A 22,141-nucleotide genomic window follows, 5' to 3' on the forward strand; every position below is an offset into this window, starting at 1 on the left:
GTTTTTCACACCTTAATTTATTCATAGTATCATTAATGACTTGAAGAATGTAATCAAATAAATCACAGGATTAAAGATTACATCTCATGGATAATTTTGAACATTTCCCATATGGGATCATGGAAATTACTTTGAACGAAGGTTGTTTTATTTATGAATAGAATCTTTTATACAAAGTCCCCTGGTTTAGGCAACTCCTGAGTTTATGTACATGTAGTTCGTTGCTGGGTTAGTTTTGTTCTAAAATGTACTGCTGAAAAAAATCATGAAATACACTTCTAAACCTGAAAGTTGGCACGGGGCCTTTCCCTCTATGTCTTTATATTGTTATTTGACTAAGTACTGCCCTACTGTGTTGAGTTAAAGATCTTAGTAATGGAGTTCTCAGAAATTAAGGCTTATCACTTCACAGAGATTGAATTTCAGCTGCCTAACTCTTCACTACACAGAAAGCTCTGCCCCATGTTTTACAGTGTCTGAGTCAGATGACTTGGTTAAATTCCCAGCATCCCTCTGCCCTCTTGGGTCTTTGGTGGGCACAGTGCAGTACCAGGGGACTTGTAGTTCTTCAGCTTTTCCCAGGGGCACGGTATTCGGGGGCTCAGAAGAGTTAGCATATGTCTGAAAGCAAGTATAAATGAGTTAAGATTAGAATTTGCTGATTCCAAGATGATGCTTGAAACAGTTGCTTCTGTTTGCATTTCTAAAGGTTGTTCAGTTATAGCACTTGGTTGTTTGTTTTGTTTGTTCATTTGAAAAAAAGAGAGGTGGAACTTGGTGACACATATGGGTCATCCCAGGACTTGGGAGGTTGATCAAGCATGTTTGTTGCAAATTTGAGACCAGCATAGGCTACATAGTGAGTTCAAGGTCAGCCTAAACTACATAGTAAAATCCTGTCTCAAAATTACAAAAAGTTTAGAAACAAAAACTAAGAAGAAAGAGAATAGCTACTAACTGGGTTTCCCTCCCTGGGTTTAGATACTCCCTGCCTCTAGAATCACTTAAATTCACCTAGTTAGAGGTCTCTCTACAGGACCAACAATGACCATCAGTGAATTAAGCAGTGCATTTCATAATTACGTAAGTTTCAATATATTCCAAAAGACAAAGTAGAATATGGTCACCACTTCAATATGAAATAGCATCAGAGACATAAAGTGTAGTTGAACAAGCTTAACATTTGCTTTTTGCAGTGACCATATAAAAGGGGCCCATGCAGAAGATTCCAGATTTACCCCACATGCAATGTTCTGCAGAAGCTTGGTGCACTTTGCCACCATCCTTTCCCAGACAGAGCTGCTAGGACAGAGCTATGCTAGCACAAAGCATTGTGCTTTGCCCGTGCTGGCACTGGGTGGCCTCACTCCTGACTGAGCTTTGGAAGGAACACTCAAGTGTGGTCAGAACTGTTCGCATATCAGATGTAAGATATGACTGGCTGTGTAAGAAGGCTGTGCCAGCTGCCAGGAGCCATTAATGAGCAGGACAGCTGCAGTCCCACTCTCATGGAGCTCGCATTTTACTGACCTTGAGACTGAGCATGACTTGTCCATGCTTGGAGCATGAGGTCCCTTTGCACACTTCTTCAGAAGGCTGTGGTGGCAGCCAGGGAGAGGAGGAGGCTCTCCCTCAAACTGAGTCTGAGCTGTCAGAATCTGCATTATCAGCAACTGCAAAAGTAGTAAACAGAGATATGGAGGGTTTGCTTCCGCACAGCTTTTTATTTGGAAGATTTCTTCTACTCATTAGAAGAGAGCATAGTCAGCAGGCCAGAAAACATCAAATATTCAGGCTGTGAATCCCAGGCCCATGAAAGTATGACTCAAAGGACTGCATCATGGTAACATTGTTAGGTATCTTAATGGTTACCATAGTGGTATATTTGTCACTCATCATTTAAAGAAAGTTATGAAATCTTTTCTGTTAGAATTGGAACATTCCTCTTAGCTGAGCCATCCCTTGTATCTTGACTGGAACAAATAAAATACTAGAGTGGAATCCATTGTTCTAAACCAAACATGGAGGCCATGCATGGTGGTTTATGACTGTAATCCCAGAACTCAGGAGGCTGAGGCTGGAAGATATCAACTTAGAGACCAGCCTGGGCCTAGTGAGACCCTGTTGTAAGGGGTTGGGGATGTAGCTCAGGTTAGAGTGCTTGCCTAGCAGGTATGAAACCCTGAGTTCAAGCCAGGAGAGGATGGATGGGAATGGATAGTTTTTATTTTAAAGGATTCCTCAATGTACCTTAGGATTCCTGTGAATGTAATTTAATCTTCCTTAGCTGGAGAGCATAACGAACCATTCTCTGTGAAGTGGTTGTATATCATGTCTATTTTTCATTGTACAGACCTTGGACATATTCTGTTGAATTGGTTGCTAAGGATTTTATGCAGTTTAGTGCCATTATATAAGATACTTCTAAAATCTCAATTTCCAGTTCATTTTGTATATTTAGAAATGTTAATTTTTGTGTATTCATTGTATATTCAGCAGCTTTGCTAAATTCATGTATAAACCCTAATAGCTATTTCATAGACTTTTTCAACAATGATAATTGTGTCATTTACTAATAAAGAGAGGTTTATGTCTTTCTCAACTCATGCCATTTTTATGTTTTTCCTGCCATTACAGTGGCCAGGTCTCCAGCACAGGCAAACATAAACGGTGACAGTGGACACCCCTTGTGCTTCTTTCCGTTCAGGGAGACATTTGGTCCCTCATTGTGAGGTTTTTAGCTGCAGGCTTTTGGTAGATGACCCTTAATAGATTGAGGCGGTGGGTCTTTCGTCCTAGAATGCTGAGTTTCATAACTGAATGATGGATCTTGTGCCACATAAGGTATTATGAGACATGGCTTTCTTTGCTGATCTCGTAATTGGGCAAATTTCATTGATTTTTTTTTTCCTCCTCAGTTGGTGAACCAACCTATTCCTGAGTCAGTAAACCTACTTACCATGATTCCTTATTTTTGGTGTAGTGCAGACTAGTCCCAAACTCGAAATACTTTTGTCTCAGCCTCCTGAGTGCTGGGTTTACAGGCATGCACCACCATACCACACCACAAAAAAGTACGTCCTGAAGCCAGATGTGATGATGCACCCCTGTAGTTGCCAAAACTCAAGAGACTGAGCCCAGAAGTTGGCTGTTATAATGTCCTATGACAATTGGGCATTAAACTAAGATGGACATCATACTAAGAGTGGCATCAATATCTCTTTGCATAGGGAGTGCTTGTGCATAGCCACTGCACTCAATCCTGGTAATATAATGGGAATCTCTGTCTTTAAAGGTTGTGGGGAGGGGCTGGGGATTTAGCTCAGTGGTGCAGCACCTGCCTTGCAAGCATGAGGTCCTGAGTTCAATTCCCAGTAACCCCCCCCCCAAAAAAAAGAAAGGAAAAAGTGTAAGTTATATCTGGGTCAGATTGATTGACAGTATTGTTTTTGTCCGTAGCCTTCCTGATTGTTTTCCTTTTCTTAGTCCTTTTTGGTTTTTTGATTGGCACATTGAACCAGTTGTTAAGAGAGGAGTGTTGAAGTCTTCTAAATTTAATTGTATTTTTCTGTTTTTGTTCTTAGTCTCATTAGTTGTTCATTTATCATTTTAAATTTACTTTTCCTGATTTTCAAATACACTTGTCATTTAGGAAGACAAAGTATTAAAAATAAAATCAAAACCAGCTAGAGCTCATTTGAGATGATTTGAATTGATTCTTCAAACTTGTTCATGAGTCATGATCATTCTTTATTCCTATATTATTATATTGAAAACTAATTCAGAAAAGGAATTTATAGACAGGTATGATTTTTCTATAGCTTGGTAAATTGTCCTAAATGAGTCATAAAATTTTGCCAATATGATTTCTGTTGGATAAAACTTTAGGAATTTGAAAAGGTAGGAATGGGAGATCAAATATTTAGAAATTATGAAAAGCAATGTTGTCATTCATTTAGCCTTTAAGAATGGTGTCTAGATTAAAAATCTGAACTGATGTCACTCATTTGTTGAAATCAGACACTTGCATATGGGGACATGGACCACGAGTGGATTGGCAATGAGTGGCTGCCCAGCCTGGGCCTACCTCAGTACCGAAGCTATTTCATGGAGTGCCTTGTGGATGCTCGGATGCTGGACCACCTGACCAGGAAAGACCTGCGGGGGCGGCTGAAAATGGTTGACAGTTTTCACAGGTGAGGCAGTGCAAGTGGTTCTTCCTAACGGATCAAGAGACTTCACATTGCCACTGTAAAATAACCCCTTATTTTGTAAATAGGAACAGCTTCCAGTGTGGACTTATGTGCCTGAAAAGGTTAAATTATGATCGTAAAGAACTGGAAAGAAGAAGAGAAGAAAGTCAGCATGTAGTTAAAGGCAAGTACATTATGCCGGATGGATGCAGCACATGCCTGCTGCCTCCCAGGCAGCCTGGGTGATTGCCTGTTTGAAAAAGTATAGCAGCCAGCTGAGCTGGCACATACCTGCAATCCTAGCACTCTGGGAGGATATAGCAGCAGAGTCACAAGCCTAGCCCAGGCAGCTTGGACTCCGTGAAACCTTCTCTCAAAATGAAAAGTATAACAGGGCTAGAGATGCAGCTCAGTGCAAATCCCTGTGTTTATTCCTGAGTACCTCAAAAAGAAATCAAGGGCTTAGTGATAAGGCACTTGCTTACCACTTGCATTGCCCTGGGTTTGATCCCTAGGACTGAAAAAAAAAAAGCACAAAATAATCATACATTTATCTGGGAATTACACAAATTACAGTTCCAGCTACTAAGAATACTAAGGCAGGAAGATCACAAATTCAGGGCCGACCTGGCAATTTAGTGAGACCCTGTCTCAGAACACTAAAACTAGATTTGAAAATTAGGGGTGCTAAGAATGTAGTTCAGTGAAAAAAGACTTGCCTAGCATGCTCAGGGCTCTGGCTTCTGTCTCTAGTACCACAAAAAAATAAATCAGGGAAGACTTTTAAGTGGAAACAACTGGCTTGGCATGATAACAAGAGGAGGGATGAAAAGGGGTGCCCTGAGACAGTGTGTGCTTATCTCAGTCTGTAGGCTACCCTCTTGGTGCTGGCATTCTTTCATGTAGTTTTCCTTTTGTTGTTGTACACTGTATACGCTCTCTCAGAGATGCTGCCTTATGCTATTAGATCAGAGCAAGGCAAACAAGCCACTGCCTTTTGCTTACTGGATAGAGGTTAAAACTACAGCTTTGGGAGCTTTTTCTAAGGCCTGTGGCAGCATGCAGGGCACACAGTTCTGCTCCCAGAGGGAGGGAGAGGTCAAGGCAACCAATAGCCTAGCACCCATAATTTTGTAATTTATTTATTTATTTTGAGACAGAATTTCACTAAGTACCCTGGTCTGGGATTACACCTGTGACCCTCCTGCCACAGCACCCATACTAACTTGGATTGCAGTCCTTACAGAAACCACAGAGTGTCCTGTGGGCAAAGGAAAGACATGTCAGAAACAGGCCAGGAGGTAGGAGAGGGCATGGCAGCCCCCTCAGTATGACAGGGACAGGCATTTTCTCTGAAGACAACACTGAATGTCATGCTCACGAGAGTCTCTCAGAATTCTCGGTAGTTACTAATAGCACTGCAGTGATGAGAAGAAATGAGACTTACTGAATAATGATCAAGCACTGTGTCAAGCCTTCCATAGTTGATTCATTCAGGCTGCATCGTGGTTCTGTTATTTTCATCCTCATTCTGATGTCTTTTTCTAAATAAAATAAAGGATTATCTATTGGCCAGGGATGTAGCCCTGTGGTAGGACACTTGCCTAGTCTGTGCAAGGCCTGGGTTTTAATTCTTTTAAAACAAAGAATACGTTGAGGTCTATTTAGAAAAGAAAGTCATGGCCGGGGATATAGCTCAACAACAGAGCGGCTGCCTGGCAAGTGCAAGGTCATGAGTTTGATCCCTGGTACCAAAACAAAGTTGAGAAAAAAAATCAGACATGAAATGTATTAATCCATTTAATTTGTTTTCTATATCCCCTCTCCATATTTTGTCAGTTGGCAAAAGCAGTCTTTGAAAAGATTGGTGGTCAGATATATTTTTACGGAGTGGCAATTTTTTGGTCTGTAATAGAATACATTTAATAATTATCTTTGTATGATATACGATTGCCAAAATCTAATATGCTGGAATGTCTTTAAAATTCTTTCTTTGTAATATATTAAGATGTTGATATGACCAAAGCTTCAGAAGCACAGGGGCTGGGGTATGGCTCAGTGGCTTAGCACCTACCTGGTAAGCACAAGGCTCTGAGTTTGATTCCCAGTACAACAACAAGAAAAAGTAAAAGAAAACGAAGGTCAGAAGGTCAGAAGCAAAGAGTTTGTGTTGAACTCAGCAAGGTATCTGAACTGTCATGGTATCTGCCCCTTTCATGATGGAGAAGCATTTCAGGAGACTCTGGGGTCTGTGTAGGAAACATGCTTATACGTGCTAGGTCTGACTCTGACCCTCAGCCTGATGTTTTTGCAGTCTTAGGATTGAACCCCAGGCCTTGTACATACTAGGCAAGTGATCTGCCACCAAGCTACATCCTCAGCCAATCATGCTGTATTGTTCCCTGAATATATCCTATCCACAATCTTACTGTGACACCTGAGTGCACTAGGGGAGGCTTCTAAAGGGAAAGTTTTTATTAGAATGAGGCAGAACCAAAACAGCTGTGTCTAGGTGTGTGTCTGTCAGTATTTGTGAGTGTGGAGTCCATTTTCAGGAGCTGAGGGATCAAGATCCATGCTAGGAATCTTTCCCCTGCATTGCAGGACATGTATGATGAAGAGGTTTTCTGAAGCCACATTTACAGTTGTTTTGTTCTTTCACAGATGTGCTTGTTTGGAGCAATGATCGAGTGATTCGCTGGGTCATATCCATTGGCCTTAAAGAATATGCAAACAACCTCATAGAGAGTGGGGTTCATGGCGCACAGCTGGCCTTAGATGAAGCCTTCGATTACAACACATTGGCCCTGTTGTTACAGATCCCGACAGAGAACAGAAAGGTGACAACGGAGTCTGTGCCTCTGTCTGCTTAGCCACAGTGTTCGGTTTTTCTGTGGTTCTAGAATACTTATTTTTCATTTGAATGGAGAGAAAATTTAACTCTAGACAACTAGTAATCACTTTCCATAACTAATCTATAATATGGTAGTTCAAAATAAGCAAATGCTTGATTTTTCACTATCTTTTCTTTCCAGTTTGTGTTGCAAGCATGTGAGTCTTTGAAGTCTTTGTTTTAAAAAATTGTAATGTGTAACATCCTTCAGATATATTTAGTTGTTGTTTTGTTACTTCAGGCTCGAAATGTCTTGGACAAAGAATTTGCCGACCTTTTGGTCCTTGGGACTGTCAGACGTTTTGATGTTGTAAGTTTTCAGCTTTTTTCTCCTCTCACTGCTAGGAATCAACCTCAGGGCTTCACATATGCCAGTTGAGTGCTCTACTACTGATCCTTGCTCTTGGTCCACTACTTAATTTTTGGCAACCTTCAAAAATTATTTCTATATTGTCAAACAGATTGCAGCCTGCGATCAAAGTCTTAAGTTGTGTTTTGGTGACAGCTGACTGTCCTGCCCCAGTTCTTCTGTTTGGAAGGTTTCTTTCAAAAGTATATTAAATTTCCCCTCATGCTAAATCATAACTAACCTGTTGCCATACATTACGATTGTCTTCAGTGAGCTCCAAGAGTACTTGATTTTCACAAAGAAGATGGAAGCTGAATCTGGAAGCAAAGCATTTGTTGGATTATTTGTAGCCAGAATATTTTGAAAATAAATAAAAGTACATTATATAGCAGGCAAGAGCTTGTCCACAGTAAGAAATAAAATATTCTGATGGGTGAGAAAATCACATCCCTGGTGCCCAGGACTGCCCTCGTTTCTCCAGTTGGGGCCCAGCAGGAATGTAATCATGTTTCCTCTCACACTGAAGTTCCAGTGTGTGCAGCACATTGGAAGGTCACCAGGAAAGGCTAAGTAAAGCAAAACAGTCAGGGGCTTAGGAGTCCTTCTGAAGGACAGTTATCTTTATTAGAGTGTGCCTGTTCTGTGTTTTCATTTGCCAGGAGCATGACAAACACTTTAGGAGAGCACCTTCATGGAGAGAGAAGGTTAGAGAAAAGGCCATTCATGGCGTGGCAACTGGGTCATCAGAGACACTCCCTGCAAACTTCCGAGTCTCTTCTTCCAAGTCTTCCCACTCTGTGCAGCCCAATGAGATCCAGATGGATGGTATGTGGTGGGCCATGTAATGCAACACTGGCTGGGAGCATGTGCGCGCTAATAATTACCTAGAGTGGCCATTGTATGTGTTACAAAGCATCTGAGTTTGGTTGCATGCCCAGGTGTCAATGGTTCAGGATTAGCCCTAACATTTGTTGGAAAATGGTTAACAACAATAATAGAATTTTTAAAAAATCTGTCTGGTTGAACCTTAGCATCCTTGCCCAACTAATAAAGTGGAGCACCCATCTGTGCTCTCAGGGCTGAGGCTGATGCACCTGTGGGGTGCAGTGTGTGGCAGGCAGCACTGGCTTGCCAGGAAAATTGCAGTGTGACACTTGGGACTTCTCTCCACACTAGAAGAAATGGCAGAGTAAACTTTAGCTCACAACTTCCAGCTTCTGCCAACTCTGTCTTTCCTTTTCCCTTCCCTCCAGTGTTATCTTTCCATATACTTACCTTGTGCCACCTGAAGAGGGACAGGGAAGAAGGCAGAAGCCTTGTGGAGACCGCTAGGGCAGCCCTGCTGCCTTCTCAGTGAGAGATGGCAAGGCATTGACCTTTCCAGTGCAGTCGGGATGGCCCTTATGTAACTGCTGACTGAAGAGTGCAGTTGGCTGAGAGGAGACCTTGAGTCCCTGACAGTCCTGCCCACCTAGTAAAAGGCACTGATAGGGTCCTGAGAGAGCCCACATCCACATCCAGCTCTTGTGGTAGCAGGGACATGACCTTGAGCAAGTCATGCAGCTGTGCTGTGCCTCAGTTTCCATATCTGTAACTTGGGCATCATAGTAATGTGATTTTGATGCTTCAATGTGTCATGTGGGTGAAGCTGATGGAGTCCTGAGCCTCGTGCATTGCTGACAATCTCAGTGTTAGGTGGAGACTTCATTCCTTCTCATTCCTGATGTACATGGTTGTGCTGTATAAACTGTACCAGTGGGGTTGTTACAAGTTTCCTGTTGTTAGCCCCCTGTGTAGGTAGTTTTCCTTTTTTCTCTTTCTTGCCTGTATGAAAATCAGAGAAAAATACATTTATATAAACTTTTTAAAGCTGAACACTTTCCAGTGTGTCTTTTAACTAGTAAGTTCTTAAGAATTAACACTTTCTCCCTCAAGGTGTCTTACAAATGTTGGCAAGGCATGGAAGTGCATGCCTGTAATTCCAGTACTTGGGAGGCTCAGGCAGGAAAATCATGAATCTGAGATGTATGTGAATCATAAATCCAGGTTAAGGCTATACTGAGCTTCATAGGAAGACCTTGTATCATAAATAAAATAGATAAGTAAGTAAGCTGTGACGGGCCTTGAGCTTAATTTCCATTGGCTTACTAAATAGTCTAAATGAGTACTCTGTTGTTTTCCCTGTACCTTCAATTTCTGTTTCACTATAAGAATCACATTTTCTCTCTGAACATTGCAAGCAATATTAACATAGCTGGGTGTGGAGATCACCTGTAATCCCGGCACTGGGGAAGCTAAGGCAGGAAGGTTGCTGAGAGCTCAGTACCAGCCTCGAATTCACAGGGATTGTAGGGCCAGTGTGAACTACACAGGGAGACCTTGTTTCAACAAAACAAAACAAAAATAAAGGGTAGTATTAATGAGTCTGTTTGTTGTTGATTTGTTTTTTTGGAGGCATTTTTGTGGTTGTGGTTGTTGTTTTGGGGTTTGGGGTGGTACTGGGGAGGGAGCCTTCTACCTGTACTACACATCACCCCTTCTTTTATTATCCAGAAAGGGTCTTGTTAAATTGTCCAGGCCTGGTTTGAACTTGGAGTTTTCCTGCCTCAACCTCCCAGAGTGCTAGGATTACAGGCATGTGCAGGCAAACTGTGTAACACTAAATTTAAATGGATTGAATAGAAAAAGTTGTCAGGGTAAATTACATAGAAGATGTCTATGCCACATTGGTAAGAAGGTGGACTGTTACAAATGACTTGCGAGGTGGAGAGTATAAGATAAATTACAGCATGTCTCCTAGACTTTAGAATGAAGGTTTACAATGACTGCCCAGTCTTACCAACACGGCCAGCTATCTGTCTTTTCTAGAGCTATGGCAAGATGTTGCTAAGAAGTATTCCTGGTATACTTGCAGGAAAACAAAACACTGTACAACTGGGAGTGTAAATATCTGCAGAAGATGTTGCAAGCTCTTTACCCAGTTTGTGACAGGGCTGTACTGCCTGTTTAGCCACCCAGTGTTTGTCAAACAAGGACCCCTGCCTCCGTGTTCTCCATCCTTTTTTGTAGAAACTGAGACAAGCTTTAGTCTTCTGAGAAGCACTGGCCATGGCCTCTGGGCTGTGCCTCTTTGCCTGCAACCCACCCTGAGAGCAGTGCCTGCAGAGCAGCTGGGGTTCCCTCCTCCCCTTCGTGCTGCTGATTCACCCCATTCATTCCTGGAGGTCTAGCTGTAGGGCACAAGGAAAAGTCCAGTTGCTATATCAAAGTGTGGCTTAAGGAGCTGCAGAGTAGCTATGTTAGGTGGTTGTCCTCTCTGTATGTGCACACTGAGGTGGTTTGCACTTCCAAGGGGCCCTATTGCTATTTTAGGTGCCAGTGTCCCCTTGGGTGGTGACAGAACCACTCTGGGCAGCCCTCTGATGCTCTTGCCTCACTCTCCCAGGCAGTCTTAGGATTCCTCAGTAGACACCATTGTAGGTGTGGAGATGTGTGTCTTACCTGTGCCCCGTGTGAAGTGTTAAAACTAACAGCACTTTGTTTTTGCACACTTCCTCTCATGGTTGTTGGAACAGGCAGTGTATCAGAAACACAGAAGTTGGATTCTGCGACAGTCAGGACTTCCTCCCGTTAAGCCTCCTGTTGGTGAGTAGAGAGCAGCGTAATCCCTGGAGATCATCCCTGTACAGCAGGGTGAAGCTGTAACAGGGCTAACAGTGTGGGTTTAGACCATGCCAATTTACATGGGGATCTTCAAAATGACAGAAATAGTAGCTCTGTACCCATCAAGGCGATTTTGGTTTTTAGCTGACCATAAAGAGGGCTGTGTGTCATTTTTGTTCTGTTAACTTTTATTTTTATTAGTAAGTTAGTTGTACTTAAATTCATCATGGAGAGTTGGTACCTGTACTAGGACATCTTAAATCTTTTTACCTCCCCTCTCCTGTGTCCCTTGTGTCTCCAGTTTTAAAGAAAAACACGTGCCACTGAGTAAATCCTGGAAAAACAGGACTTTTTGTCTTGTAAGCTGACAATAAATTGCACCTTGAGCAATCTTGCATCTTGCCTGATTTAGGAGCCCAGTTCTCAAATGATCTGTTTTTGACAGTGGGTTATTACCGAGATCCTCCTTTACCATTTGTTAATATTTATCTAACTTTGCCTGTCTGTATTTGTTTTATGAAGTTGGGCATGTTATTATTCAGTGTGTTTATAATCGTCATCCCTTCCTATGGAATTATTCACTTCACCTATGTGTAGTGACTTTCTTTGTCTCTTCTGACTAGTTTTGGCTTGAAGTCTACTTTGTCTAAAGTTAATATCACTACAAAATTTACACATTTTGGGTTTTGTTGTAAAACAGAGAAAAAAAGTGATCTAAAGGATACAACTGCAAGTGTGTTTAGGTGTGTTAAGATAAATGAACATATTACTAAATTTTTGTTGGATCACTGAACACAACTGTTTGCAGTCTCACTGTTTGAATGTCCACTTTGTATGCTTTAATACTGTAACTTGAACAACCATTTCTAAGATGACAATATGTAATCTATTATAATTTCTTACCTTTTTTTGCAATTCTGTATTACTTGTACCATTATACTGTTTTTTCTTTTTTTTTTCTTTTAAATAAAAAAAATAAAGTTAGGATCACTACTTCTTTCTCTTTTCCTGCGTGGAATATTATTTTCCATCTTTTGATCTTTAATCTGTGAATTTCTTTTTGAATTAAATGTGTTTCTTGATTCCTGCGTATCATAGGATTTTGTTTCTGGATCAGTTCTGCCAGTCTGTGTCTTTTGGTGGGGAATTGAAACCATTTCACACTGAGAGTTTTTACTGAAAACTATCGACTTATTCTTGTTGATATTCCTTTCCTTTTTTTTTTTTTTTCTTTTGCTTAACTGCTCATCACACCGGGTATATTCATTCTTTTTGATTTATTGACATTGTTGGCTTTATTGTTGTTTTCCAGAAATACCCTTAAAATTTTTGTTTCTTTTTAAATCTATTTTACTTTAAAGAGAAAAAAAAGAAAAACAAACAAAATTTCAAAGCACAATAATTAGAGATTGTTATCTTCAAGTCAGTTGAAATTTTTTGGTAATGCTGGTTTGGTGGCCATGAATATCTTGTCTTCTTGTAATGGAAATACTTTATGTCTGCATCAGTTATGAAGGAGAGTTTTGCAGGATGCATAAGTCAGGTTTGGAAGTTATCTTTTAGAGCTCAAAACACTTCAGTCCTCCTGGCCTTGAAGTTTTGTGTTGAGAGGTCTGGTGTAATTTTAATGCGTTTACCTTTCCATGTAATTTGTTGCTTTTCTGTAATAGCACTTAAGAGTTTGTCTCCTGTGATAGGTTTCTGGTACTAAAAGTATAATAAGCTCTCTTTTGATCATGCCTCCACTTATTGGTGTGCTTGTTTCTTTTCCTGTATTTGGGGAGTTTTCTGCCATTATTTCAGTGAATATTTTTATGCTGTTAGTGTTATCTTCTGATTTATCGCTTTTTCCAATTACTCATAGGCTTTTTTGTGTCATCCAGTGGTTGAGTCCATTTTTCATGTTGTCTTGTTGGTTTGTGTAGTTGGTCTCTGAAAGCACCACTGCCTTCGAGTTCTGAAATTCTGTTCTCACACTGGTCATTTCTGCAGCCCAAACTTTCAATATAATTTTTAATCACCTGGATTTCTGATTTTAACCTTCTTATGGACTCCAATTTTTTTTCTAAACTTGTCATTATGGTTTGTATAGTTTTGTTTAGCTCAGCTAGTTTGTTATTTGTGTCTTCTGGAAGCGTCTGGATCACTTTGGTTATTACTTCCATTATCTGCTTCGTTATGTCTTCTGTGGTCCCTCTGTGTACCTCTCTGATCTGTTTTCCAACCTCCTTTGAAGTAATTCTCATGTGTGGCTTATCCTGTTCTCTATCCCCTGGATTGGCTTCATGGAGCTAAGAGATTCTGGAGGCATTCTGTTGCCTTTTAGTCCCCCGTTTCTCTTGGGCTTTTTGTTTTATTTTGTGTTAAATTTATGGATGGTTTTAGTGTAAAGACTTTGTTGCTAGTGTAGAAATCTTTTTAAATGGTCACTTTTAGTGACATATTTTGGGCTAACTACAGTGGTACGTCAGTTGACAAATTTAATCTGTTCCCTGATTCTGGGAAAAATGGCCACAGTTGCATCTGTCTAAAATAGATGGCCGCAGTCATGTTGGTCACCAGATGAAGAGTTTGTAAACAAACAGAATTTTGCCAAATGCTTCTGTTTGGAAACCAAATTATTGACAATCAAAAGCATTTGTGAACTGAGCTACCACTGTGACTCAGGCAGAGAGGTTTTTATGGGGTTTCAAACGGGAAGTAGAGAGGTAGAGTCCGTGGCTGTCTTTGATTGGTTTTTGTAATATGTTTGATAAGACCAGCTGTGCATCACAGTGACCAGCTGTTTCTAAGAAACAGAAGTAGCAGGAACTGATATCTGGGCAACTAACAGAAACTCAAGTACACTGGCTGTGGGAGTGTGGGGATGTTTCTGTCACTCTGCGATGTGGTTTAACAAGTGTAGATCTCTTTGCAATACCTCAGACCACTGAAGCTGTGAAGAATATGATGCCTCACATGTAGCATTATTTCCTCAGAATATGATGTTCAAGGTCATTTTCTTAGTTCATCAAGCTTGATTCCCAGTTCTTCCCATCCTCTTGCCTAACCCCATCCTCAGGCAATTACAGCACACAAGCCTTTCTGTACCTTGCAGCAACTCTCCTCTCTTGTACCTGACATCAGGAGCTTATTATTCTCTTCTCAACTGACTCGGTGACCACACCAAGTAATAAAAAAAATCTCTATCAGAAAATGAAATAGTTTTACAAATACTAATGAGTTCCTTAAATACAACAGGGCTCCACTGACACTTTTTCTGGGACATACTCTTAAATAGAAAATATTCTCATAGAACAAACTAAAGTATATGTAACTCAACTGAAACTATCCCATGCATATTATCAGATCACATAACAATGAGATTGGAAATCAATGGCAAAGGAAACCAAAGAACTAGTACACAGATATAGCTCAGAGACATAAGTGCCTGCCTGGCAAGTGCAAAGTATGGAGTGCAATTCCAGATACATAAAAAGAAAGGAAGGGATGAGAGAAAGAGAGAGAGAGAGAGAGAGAGACAGAGACAGAGACAGAGAGACAGAGAGACAGAGAGAGACTGAGAGAAAAGGGATAAACCACAAGTGCTCCATAAACAAATGGAAATTAAATAACACCATCCTAAAAAACCAATGTGTCACAGATGAAATTAACAAAGAAATTGGACAATTTATACACTTAAAAGATAACAGTAGTACAACCATACTTGAAATTACAGGACACGCTGAAAGTAGTCCTAAAAGGGAAATATTTAGCATTGAATATACTTATCAGGAAAACAGAACAAGCTCAAATAATTAACTTACTGTTGAACCTCAAGCTTATAGATAGAGAAGAGCATGTTAACGCTGAAGATCATATGAAGGAGGAAATTATAAATCATAACAGAAATTAAAGAAATGGAAACTAAGAAATCAAAGCAAAAATCCATGAATGCAATAGTTGCTTCTATGAAAGATTAAATAGGATGGAAAAAAACTCCTTATCAAAAAGAGGAAGGAAAAGACTCAAATCCATGAAGTTGGGAATCAAAATGGTGAAATGACAACAGATCTCACAGAAATCCTAAAAGTTCTCTGTTCCTGCCTCAACAATTGGCAGCTAGTAAGAGACAAATGGAGTAGAAATAGAAAGATTTTTTGATACATAAGAATTACCATAGCAGGATCAAGAGAACACACATATTCTAAATAAACCAGTTTCAGTGCCAGTATGTCTTAAATGCTATAATGTTCTTTGTGGGTAGATATTACCATAAACTGTCCTTTCTTTACAGTTCAATGTTCGTTATCTCTATTAGCAGAAGTTTCTAGCCCAACTGACCTACAACATTCAGCAGAAAAACACAGGAACAAAGAAACACCAGCCAATAAGATGCCTCAAAATTTTACACCTCCCCAATAGCTATCTGGCAGTTAATAAAAATAAAATTCAGAATGAAACCAAAAATGAATAGAGGAAAATAAAATGATCATAAAACACAATGCCATGTCACACTGTCAACATCATTTTTCACATAGATTAAAATTTTGATTCTGACATTTCTGTAAAAATAAAAAGACTCTAAATAGTCTAATCAACTTTGATAAGGGAAAAATTAGAGCTCCAACCCTGCCCAACACAAATGGTTCTAAATATATAACCTAAGCATCACAGAGGTCAATGAAAGGCTGGAGAAACACAGTAAGGTCTAAAATTCTTATTCCCTCAAATTACTGCACAAAACTTTCAAGTCTAGGCACTGAAATGGATGTCCAGATAATGAGGCATTTAAAACTCCAAGTAGCTACAACCAGAAAAGAAACTGTCCACACTGCATTGTGGAAAAATCCAAGAAATCACAACAAAGAAAAAACACTAAAATCCATTAGAGAGAAATATGAAATAACTTCTAAAAATAAACCTCTAAGAATAACTGCAGATTTCTTAACACAGATTATCAGGCCAGGAGAGATTGAAGGAGTATATTAAATTAGAATAAATCAATGCACATAATAATTACCTACTAAAACATATTTCCAAATTTACGAAGAAATAAAGAATTTCCATGGCAAAGAGTCATTTAAGAAATTCATGATGAGCAAACCAGCTACAGAAACATTGAGAAGTTAATCAAAAGAAAGAAACCAGTAAAAGAAAATAGTAATAACTCACAATTTAAATAGCTTTACCAATGATTCTTTAAGGATCATGGACCACAAAGTCAGAGATTCTAGAGATTCAAAAATAGAGCCAGGTGTAGTGACTCCCACATGAAAACAGCACTGGGGAGGCTGAAGCAGGCAGATCACTGCAAATACCATGGCAGCCTGAGCAACAGTGAGTTCAAGGCCGTCCTGAACTGCATAGCAACACCCTATATCAAAACAGACCCAAAAAATTGATAACTCAACTATGAATGAAAATGGTACAAACTACACACTTGACAAGCTCTATCTAGAGTGTGGACTTGTTAGCTGTAAAAAACATTCTGAAGAAAAGAATTATAAAAGAAACTGTGCAAACAACTAAATTTTCATTTTGAGTGATCAAATCGTTGGACACAAGTGACAGTTAATATAACGTGTACCCTCAGGAAACTCCAGAAGACATCTATGTCTTACCTTTTAATTTTGTAAATTAGTTTTCTTTGAAAGAAAACACTAAGTCATTATAAATGCATCATCATTGTAAAACTGACCACTTGAGAGTGGTTTTGCTTTTATTAGAATGGACTTGAAAGTTTTCTTTTGATCCAACTAAGTGGATGAAAAGCAAAGCATTGTTGAAATGAATCCACTTGCTATTTGGAGTATCTGAGGATACTCATTGCACTGTGAGGTTAATTTTCTGCCAAATGAGTGATCATGGTAATAGATGTAGCTTTACAGCTTGTTTTCCTTGTGTGGTGGCCCTGGGCATGCAATCCAGAGCCTCTTGTAAGCTAGGGGAAGCCTGCTCACAGTGACCTACAACCCCAATGCATTTGAATCTTTTTTAAAAAAATGATCTTGCTAATTTTTCCAATTTGACCACAAGTTCAAATTGGAATTATAGCCATGGGCCAGTCTACCCATTTGGCTTTAGATCTTTATATAGACAATAAAATTTGATTTTATACTCAGGGTGTGAAAGGGAAGAAATTTAACTCAGCCTAGATGAGGATTTGGAGGATTATTTTATAATATTCACCCAAAGAGTTCAATGCAAAACTGTGGGGGAGTTTCATGCACACACTAGACATGCAAAGAACTCAGGTAAGGCCTATATCCCATGGCACTGTCCTTCATGACACTACTCCAGCTAAACACCTAGAGCCCATGACCACACATATGCTCAGCTTATGCTCACGTAATACCACACATAAGTTCAGCTTAGAGGACACGACAATATCTCATGCAAGTCTGTGTCAGGAATCTGCACTCAATGGACCACAGGTCAATGGTGGAAACCAGAAAGGCCTTCCCAGCACAGTGAAGGATCAGTGTCATCAGGGAGAGACCTCTGCTTTGAAACCAGGAAGCCAAGTTGAGGATACTCATATTATGAAATAAAGCAGCAATAGGCAGATTGGTGCTTGAAAAGAACCTCAGCCATCCTCAGTGACAGGACAGGAGCTGCTCTGACAATGAGGACAGGTAAGTTCATATCAGGAAATGCAGCGATAATAGTTTCTCAAGGAGAATGAACAGCACCATCTTCCTCTCCAGTTCTCCTTTGAGGCTGTTGGCAACAATCGTCAGGTGTTCTTTCCATATCAAGAGCCAAGCTGACTCAATTCAGCCGAGAGTTTCAAGTTGCCCATTCATGAATTCAGCACAGGGCTGCTCTCTCACAATGTGGGAGGTTGAGACTCTACTTTACGTCAATTCCCTATCATTAACACAGTTTCACTGATTGGAATTGCTCTTCAAACAAGGAACAGACTACATGCATCTAGAAAAGGTAAACACCTACAGGTGACACAAAGTACATAGGCTGATTGTGAGAAGTAGAAAAATGATTTAAATGCCATACATGTGTGTTCTTTATGACCACTGGGGTGATGTTTTATAGGCATTACAGAGGATATCTGCCATACAATCACCGCACACTGTCCTGACTCCACGTTTTCCTGAAAATCAGACCTAAAAAGAACAAAAAAGTTGACAGTCCAAATCTGCCTATTGCTGCTTTATTTGCCATTGCAGAGTACCAATCAAGCAGGAGAGCAGTGAGGCATCATCTTCATAACAGTGGCCATCCCCAAGGCAATGATCAGCAAGGGCTGATTCCCATTAGCTCTTTCCAGTTAGGTCTTACTTTCAGACATACACACTCTGTCACTAAAATGAATACTCTACTTTGGTACTAAGTTCATTAGCTCAGGATGAATAATTAATCACCTCTCTGCACATGAAAGCATCCAACTGGTATGAATCCACCACTGCTACTGCAGAAGTAAGACTCTGAACCAAACATTTATATCTCTAAGGGAAAGTTACTGTGAAATTTTCTAGAAAGTTGCACTACTTTCTAGTTAAATGGAGATGAAAATAGACTCAGTAAAGAAAAGCACACTAAACTTCACAACTGTCTACATGTAAATCCCCAGCACAGTATCTTCAGAGAAAATGCTCCTTCAATGGAAAAGACCCCACAGCACTGTGCGTACCACACACAAAATGTCAATGTACACACATTGACTTAAATGTGAAGATACCACCAGGGCCTCGTATCACCAAAAGGCATCCTAGTTGAGCTGTTTCTAAGTAGCACACTGGATTAGAATAGAGGGTGTGAGGGGCTGGGCATTTAGCTCAGCAGCGTGAGCACCTGCCTTGCAAGCAGGCGATCATGAGTTCGATCCCTGGTACCGATAAAAATGAAAAAGACCAAAAAAAAAAAAAAAAAAAAAGAAAGAAAAAAGAAAGAAAGAAAGAAAAAAAGAATAGAGGGTGTGTGTGGCTGTAATTCCAGAACTCTAGGCAGCTAAGCCAAGATTTCAAGGGAGTGTCCAACCTGATCAATCTTGTGGCTTAGAGAAATATTCAGTGTGTATCTGAAAAAATCAGTCTGAGGATACACCTATAATTCATTGTGGAGACACACGGTACAAACTCCAGGAATGCAAAAGTAAGAAAGTAATAGACAGATGATATATAGATCAAATTATTCCTGTACACTAAGATAAGATACAACAAAATGTGTAAGTAGCTAGATTATTTAATAGGAAGAGAAAGATGGGCAATGGAGGAGCTTAGACTGGTGAGCCCGCTAGGGGCACAGAACCCTAAAATGCCACCTCACTTCCTTGGCAACCTGACCAAACAGAACTGGGATCTGATGTTACCAAGCATCACAATGTAGTCACAGCAGCCTCCTGAGCCCACTTGCTCAGAGACGCTCAACAGTGAGCAGAATGGGCTGCTTCTCCACATAATGTAGCTGCAGTTTTAAAACCCCAGGCAATGAAAGTTTATGTTAAAGCCTGAGGAGACTGTTTACTTCATCCAGATGGCACAGTGCACCTTGTGGGATCAACTCAACCCTCCAGGACTCCCTAAGGAAGGTGTCTCCAGGATGACCTCAACTGATGAAGAAATCCAACATAGCCATGTGAATTCTCCCCAAGCCCAATTTCCTACAACGTCACAAAGCTAAAGATCACAGAGGAAGTTTCACTGGGCCAGGAGACTCGCAGTAGCTTTGGACAGGTCTCCCGACAGGCATCCACAAAACCTTAGAAACCAAAGAAGTCCAGGCTGGGAACAGAAAACCACAGCCACCAGACCCTGAAAAACACTAAGAAACCCAGTGTCCTTACACCCTGAGCCAATCCCTTATGAAAACCACTTCATAGTTATATCTTGGCATAACTGATGCCATGTAGACACCTGCATTTAACTAGTGCCCTGTATTTGACCCAGGAAAATGGCAAATTACTCAGGGTAGAAGTCTAAAGAGAGAAGCATAATGAGCTGTACCACGAGAGAAAAATTAACCTGCTCAATAAAAGAAGCAGGATGCAGGTGTCAACCAAAAATTAATGTAAATTGTAGCTAAATTTTTTCTAACAAGATATCTTTTGTGGTTCTCTATTTTAAAAGCTCTGTAAGTTTCCAGTTCAATGCCACTTATTTGTACTCTGAAATGGGGAAAGGTTCAAGTGGTCTTGAACTCAATTAAATTTCAAATTCATCAGTTTGGCTACTTGTATTCCTATATTGTTGTTCACGAACCCACGTCATTTGGGGTCTCTTGATTATAGGATCCAAGTCTCTCTTTGAGGCAATTGTTACTCAGGGGAACTACAAAGAGTTCTTCCTTGCCTCTGAGGTCTCTCTATTTTTCATAGAGAAACCAAAACCCCTGGATGTTAATTTGGAGGGAGCACTCCAGATCCTTGCGAGTAAGATTGTTTCAATTTTTGTTGGGGTGCCCCTTGTGAGTCTTTGGAAATGTTGGACACAACATTAAAATCACGTTCATTTGTTCTCAGAACAAGAATTTGGCTGAGACTAGTAGGTCATAAGGTAAAACTAGTTCTTGGTGTCAGTCTGTTCATCTGTGAATTTGTTTTGTTAATCTTGTCAATGGTTTAATGTTTATTATTCATCTGTTATTTGTGTGACTGGGTCACACTGCTTCTGCTTTTTTGTTGCCCTGCATTGTGTTCAAAAACATCTTCAGGAATTTCATTGGAGAGCCTCTTCCTATGGTGAACTTGTTTACCCAGAGAAGCTCGAAACTTTCTTGTGAATTTAAATGGCCATCTGCATCCCTGGAGCATCTCCTAAGGCATATTGTATTTATACACATTTATGTCAGGGCAAACAAATCCCTGAGCACTTTAAGCACACCACAGTATTTTTCTTGGTTTGGGGGGGAGTTTATATTATCATTATTTTGTGTTTCACACTAGAGATGGATCATTCCTACCTTCAAATGGAAAGCCATAGCATTGGGAAAATAAATTGACTTAAAAGAATGGCTAAGATGAAGAGCTGAGGATCTCAACCCGGATCTGCAGTGATCTCCATGCCTCCTCTACAAGGAAGAAAACCTCTGGCCAGAGAAACACACAGTTCAGCCTAAACAGGATGTGAAATTTTCTGGTTGAAAATGAAGACCTTAGCTCCCACATTACTCTACTTGGCTCTCAGACAACATCAGGACATTGAGACCCACAACAAAGCTGAGTCAGCAATTAGAGTGACATTCTCAAGGCCACCTGCTATGACCACTGGGTAGACTGTGCATCTGAGCCCAAGGCCAGACTCCAGCATCTCCATTTAATACTGTGTATGTAATATTACCTTCTGTGAAAGAAAGGATCACACAAATTCTCTTTGAATTGTAAATGAAACTAAAAATGAAAATATTACCCATCTCAGTACTTAACATTTCCACGAAATTCTCCAAGAGAAAACATCTTCAACATTTTTATGAGAAAAAGTTTGCCAGAGAGAATAACAGGAATTTTCCTCCAGGAAAGACCTGTGTAATTCAATACATTAGTTTCCTTGTATGGGCTTCCATAAAACTCAGTGTTACAGCATAGCCACTATCACAGAACTTTTTTTTTTCTTTTAAGGATAGGTCGTTAGGAATAAATTTTACATTTATGAAAAGTGACATTTCCAACATATATTTCTATTGATTTTGCCACACGATTAACTATGTGTCCAAAAGTATATTCTGGCTCTAAGGTGGTTCCAGCACCCATTGATATTCCTCGTTACGCTCTGTTCACTCACCACAAACTCACCTGAGACTAACTGCTGCCTGCACCCTGCATAAATACTCTAGATGTCACACATGCTCATAGGGAGCTTTCCTTCAATGTGGACACCACAAACTATTTGATCTGTTTTCTAGATAAAATGAGTGTTTTAATTTTATAGAATGTACATCAGTTATTCCTGTTGTTGTAATTCTGTGCATAACTCTACTTTAGGTGAGGCTTTCATCTTGGTGCATCCCACTACATCTGTACATGGAAATGCCCACATTACATGTGCTCTACCTGGTAGCACTCAGCACATCTGTTCTTCAGCTACACACCAGCACACCAAGCAGGCA

At 40.1% G+C, this 22,141-nt stretch overlaps 1 protein-coding gene across 1 annotated transcript in view; it reads left to right on the plus strand.

Moving 5' to 3' along the window:
• LOC106025035 (liprin-alpha-3-like) overlaps positions 1-19,192 on the plus strand; it is a 65,802-nt gene extending 46,610 nt beyond the window's left edge. The window contains exons 16-21 of the mRNA XM_063235126.1: positions 4,017-4,196; positions 4,280-4,377; positions 6,858-7,033; positions 7,328-7,396; positions 8,095-8,260; positions 11,011-19,192. Of these exons, the coding sequence (XP_063091196.1) occupies positions 4,017-4,196; positions 4,280-4,377; positions 6,858-7,033; positions 7,328-7,396; positions 8,095-8,260; positions 11,011-11,069 (748 nt within the window). The 3' untranslated portion in view covers positions 11,070-19,192. The remainder of the gene's footprint in view (positions 1-4,016; positions 4,197-4,279; positions 4,378-6,857; positions 7,034-7,327; positions 7,397-8,094; positions 8,261-11,010) is intronic.
• Positions 19,193-22,141: the final 2,949 nt, after the last annotated feature.

This window comes from Cavia porcellus, unplaced genomic scaffold (assembly GCF_034190915.1).
Source record: "Cavia porcellus strain 051 isolate PalLab524CR breed Dunkin Hartley unplaced genomic scaffold, mCavPor4.1 scaffold_25, whole genome shotgun sequence".
NCBI lineage: Eukaryota > Metazoa > Chordata > Mammalia > Rodentia > Caviidae > Cavia > Cavia porcellus.